Source organism: Oreochromis niloticus, linkage group LG7, assembly GCF_001858045.2.
Source record: "Oreochromis niloticus isolate F11D_XX linkage group LG7, O_niloticus_UMD_NMBU, whole genome shotgun sequence".
NCBI lineage: Eukaryota > Metazoa > Chordata > Actinopteri > Cichliformes > Cichlidae > Oreochromis > Oreochromis niloticus.
The window spans coordinates 34,329,814-34,333,954 of record NC_031972.2 but is presented as its reverse complement, the minus strand read 5'-3'; the positions used below and the strand labels follow the sequence as shown (position 1 = coordinate 34,333,954).

At 41.5% G+C, this 4,141-nt stretch overlaps 1 protein-coding gene across 3 annotated transcripts in view; it reads left to right on the top strand.

The window, feature by feature from the left end:
* The first annotated feature begins 1,025 nt into the window (after positions 1-1,025).
* Positions 1,026-4,141, top strand: part of mbd2 (methyl-CpG binding domain protein 2) — a 31,574-nt gene continuing 28,458 nt past the window's right edge. The window contains exon 1 of one of the 3 annotated variants that reach the window (XM_013268547.3): positions 1,026-1,543. In XM_013268547.3, coding sequence (XP_013124001.1) covers positions 1,431-1,543 — 113 coding nt within the window. In that variant the 5' untranslated portion in view covers positions 1,026-1,430. The remainder of the gene's footprint in view (positions 1,544-4,141) is intronic. The other 2 variants (XM_013268546.3, XM_003440244.4) reach the window with 2 other exon arrangements.

The window sequence follows — 4,141 nt, the reverse complement described above, 5'->3', positions numbered from 1 at the left end:
CAGGAGGTGTGGGGATGTTGAATAGCACAGAAAGAGGGATCACTCCGCCTCAAACTGCAGGCACCAGAATGCACCGGCATAACACGTCGACACACACTTGTTATCGCATAGACGAAAATATAAGGCCATCTGGGAAATTAAAAAAAAAAAAACACACAACAAAAAACAAAACAAGAGTAAGCAGAGGTCTTTTCCTCTTAAAGGGAGTTCTTCCTCCCTAATTGCTGCCAAATACCGCTCATCAGGAATCATCTGATTATTGCTGATTTTTGCTTAGAGTATTTCCCAAACAATCCGGGTTGGTGCCTGAACACGTGGATAGGGTAGATAACCAACTTTTTTGCCTCTCAGTAGACCAACCAGAGCAAAGCAATTTCCCAATTGCTTTGCTACTTCATAGAAAAAGAGGACAGAGGACAGAGTAGGGGATAACTGTAAATAAAACTTCAAACATCAAAAATTAAGTCTGAAAAGCACATAGTGTGTTAGCAGTGACACTTTTGAAAGTTTTTAACACTCACTGCATGCCTGCCCCTCTCTTTGCTCGACCATAAAACAGTTTAAGATGTCTGTGATTCAATTTTGGGGAGTGAATGTCTGTAGTCTAAAATGTGGAATCAAAAATGAGTGGCTACCTCCATCTTTAATATACAGTCTATTGTACTCCCATAGTCTCATGGTCAATTAAGTTGATCAGACCTTGCAAATATTGGGTTATATGTTTCCATGACGAATTCAGTTCATGGTTGTTTATTTATTTATCTATTTTTGCAAAAATATGGCTTTCAAATAATATAAAATTTTTGAAAATATTTTTTTAATCATGATGATGATGATGATTATTATTATTATTATTATTATTATTATTATTATTATTATTATGCAATGTTTTAAAACTTTTACAGGTTTATTCATACCTCAGACTCTGATTGACTGAGTCCGTTTCTCCTAAACTAACACCGAGTGAGTGTTCTGATCTCAAGACGATCTCTGGGGGAGTGTATCTGTGCGTGTGAGCGTGCGCGTCTGAGTTTAATCGCGGGGTGTGTGTGTGTGTGATATCTCAGACGTCACAGCCTGCCGTTGGTCCAGTTCAGTTCAGTTCAGTTCACTTTAGATCAGATCGGATCCCCGGATGAGCCGTTGGTTCTCTCAGGAGGTAAACTGAAGTATACCCGTACCTGGAGGCGGTTTAACCCGGGACAGCCCGAACCGGAACACTCTGTCTGTTTCTGTTCGACCCAAAATAAGCAGCATAAACAAGCAGGGCGGAGGGAGGGAGTGGGAGAGCCACCGTTAACGTAACGTCCGTGACGTCGCTCCGCTGGTTTTTCACCAGCACGCCGCGCGTCTGCGGGGTCCACGCCGGGATTTACCAAGTGATCGATTAATCCGACAGGAGCCTGAACCGTGGGATCGGTACGCGTGCTATGATGGAGAGAAAGAGGACGGACTGTCCCGCTCTGCCGCCCGGTTGGAAGAAAGAAGAAGTGATCAGGAAGTCCGGGCTGAGCGCCGGAAAGAGCGACGTCTACTACTACAGGTAGCCCATCACACTAATCGATCAGTGGTCACACAGGAAACTGATAATCAGTCAGCAGTTCGGCTGTGGTACCAATCCTGACTCTGGACTGTTTGTGAGCTCAGCTCTGTTCACACTCAGTGGACCAACCAGAGGCTAGGCTTCAGTCTGAGAAGTTACAATGTAGTGCAAAGTAGCAAAGTAGCCATCAGAATTCATTCTTAATAACAGCATTACAACAATGTAACAATGTGTGTATGACCAGAGTTTTGGCAGCAGGGGCCAAGAACAGCTGGGTGACCGAAGCAAGTCAAACCAAAGCGCTTGAACATTGGTGGGAAGTTCATCCAGATATTGAGATTACAGTGGACACACCTCATACCTCCATAAATGTGCAATAAGAGCAAAAATGAAACCAACACTGAAAGCTAAAAAAAACAACCCCTGCAGTTTCTCTAAAGTCCACCTGAGGCAGACTTTAATAGTAAGTCAATATCCATAGACTCCAATATTAAAATGTCTGACTTGAATGTGTTCCATGTGTTCGTTTTTAGAACTTACTCGTTTGAGTTTTATCAGGGCTTAAATATAGGCTTCAAGGCCTCACGTATTTGACTCTTTAAATTGAACCTCTCTATTTATTCTTTTGATCCAATTAATGTCATTAAATGACAAATAAAATGGCTTTTTGTGTGGTTAATTGTAGTGACAGACCATCCACACACACACACAAAAACCCTATAGTGTAGTTTTGACGAGTGACGTAGTTTTTAGTCAGTTAAATAGATATAGTAAGCATCTGCTATCTGAATCCCAGAATGTTGATTCATTTAGTCTGACTTTATTAACAATACACTTGCATAACCACCATTGCTTAACAATGAATTGTCATGACCGTTAATGGCCATGAGTACTATTCACAGAGGTGGCTGTTACCTTTTCACATAAGCTGCCTTCTTGACCTCCTCAAGTCAATAAAGGGGATGACCATCTTTGAGCCAAGCAGGGAATCTAAGAGGACATCTAAAAAAAAAAGCGCTATATAAATACAGGCCATTTACCATTTACCATCTTTCAGTATCATTTAGTGCTGTGATTGCAGCCATTCTCCAACTCTCAGTGAGTAGTACTCGTGGTCATTGATTAACTGCCGTGACAATTTGCATATGAATGAGCATGAAACTGATCTGATGTGCTCATTGTTATGCAATGGTGCTGGTTTAGATCGTTATGCAGTTATACCGTTTTTAAACTGGAGGAAACCTGCAGAATGCTGAGCCTGGAGTCACTTGGAAGAATGAGTTTCTCCCACTGAAAATGTTGGGTTCAAACAGTGTAACCAAGCTAACATTAGCTGGTAAGTTAGCACTCCACTCCTTGTCATGTCTAGCTCCAGAAAACCCGAATGGCGGTGGACAAAATTCTAACACTGAACCTGCAAAATATGTAATCCAAAATGGTAAATGGACCTGCTCTTATATAGCACATTTCTACTCTACCTGAGGACCCTCATTTACCCATTCACACCCATACATCTATGCTGTGTTTTACCTAAGTGCTTTCTATCAAACATTCGCGTTTACATTGATGGAATTAGTATGCATCATGAATGTTACAACAAAGGTGGACGATATGCCTGGTGCTCAGTAGGTGACTTTCTGTCAGACTCTGGGACCACGGCGTTGCATTTTGTAGCCATTTCCGTCGTTGCAGGTTTTGGGGGTTTTTTATATTACAAATTTCCGTTTTGATGTCAGTGAATGAGACACTCTCATAACTCATCGAGTGTCGGCACTGACTAGCCAATTGTTGGCATGCAGTTTGACGACATCACATTTCAGTACCTACTTGGATCGCCTTGGAACCCCAGCCGAGCAGGTCTATTCAAGTAGAAACTAATGGAAAAGGGGCTATAGTGGTCATCTTTGATATACAGTCTATGTGTAAATTGCTTTTTTAACTGTTTCTTTATCGACCTTAAGGAGAGTCTGAATCTGAAAGTGGCTCATGGTGTCTCGTTTCAGTGCCACTTGTACATCTATTTAACGTCTCCTGACGGCGACATGACTCCCTTATTGACATGTGCTGGGTAAAAAAACAGCATGTTGCACTGATACCAGCAGGTATCGTGTAAAGCTATTATCTCCAAATGCTGTACAGTAAGATAACCACTCATTCTAGCTGGGTTAGGCCTCTCTCCTGTTTGTGTCAGAGACAAACTACTGTTGAAAATGTCTATAACACCAACTGTCTGCTTCATAAAGCTGGAAAACGTGAAGCTGGGTGTGCCATTTGTGCTGCTGTTGCCTGAGTTAGCTGGAAGAGACTGTGGAAGTTTCACTTCAACTTTCTATAATAGCTTTTTAAATAGCCTTGAAGACAAGCACTGCAGCTGTGACGGAACTGTGTCCTGTTCAAATAATAGACTGCAAGATGTATTTTACTTTGTGTTTTGTGTAAAGCACATTTAAATACAGCTTTCATGGACCATAGTGTTGTATGAAGTATGCACATTCATATACACACTGATGGAATTACATAAAAAAGTAAAAAATGGACACAGAATATAGAATTATCAAGCACCAGCACCCAGCAGTTACAGACACAACAGCACATGGG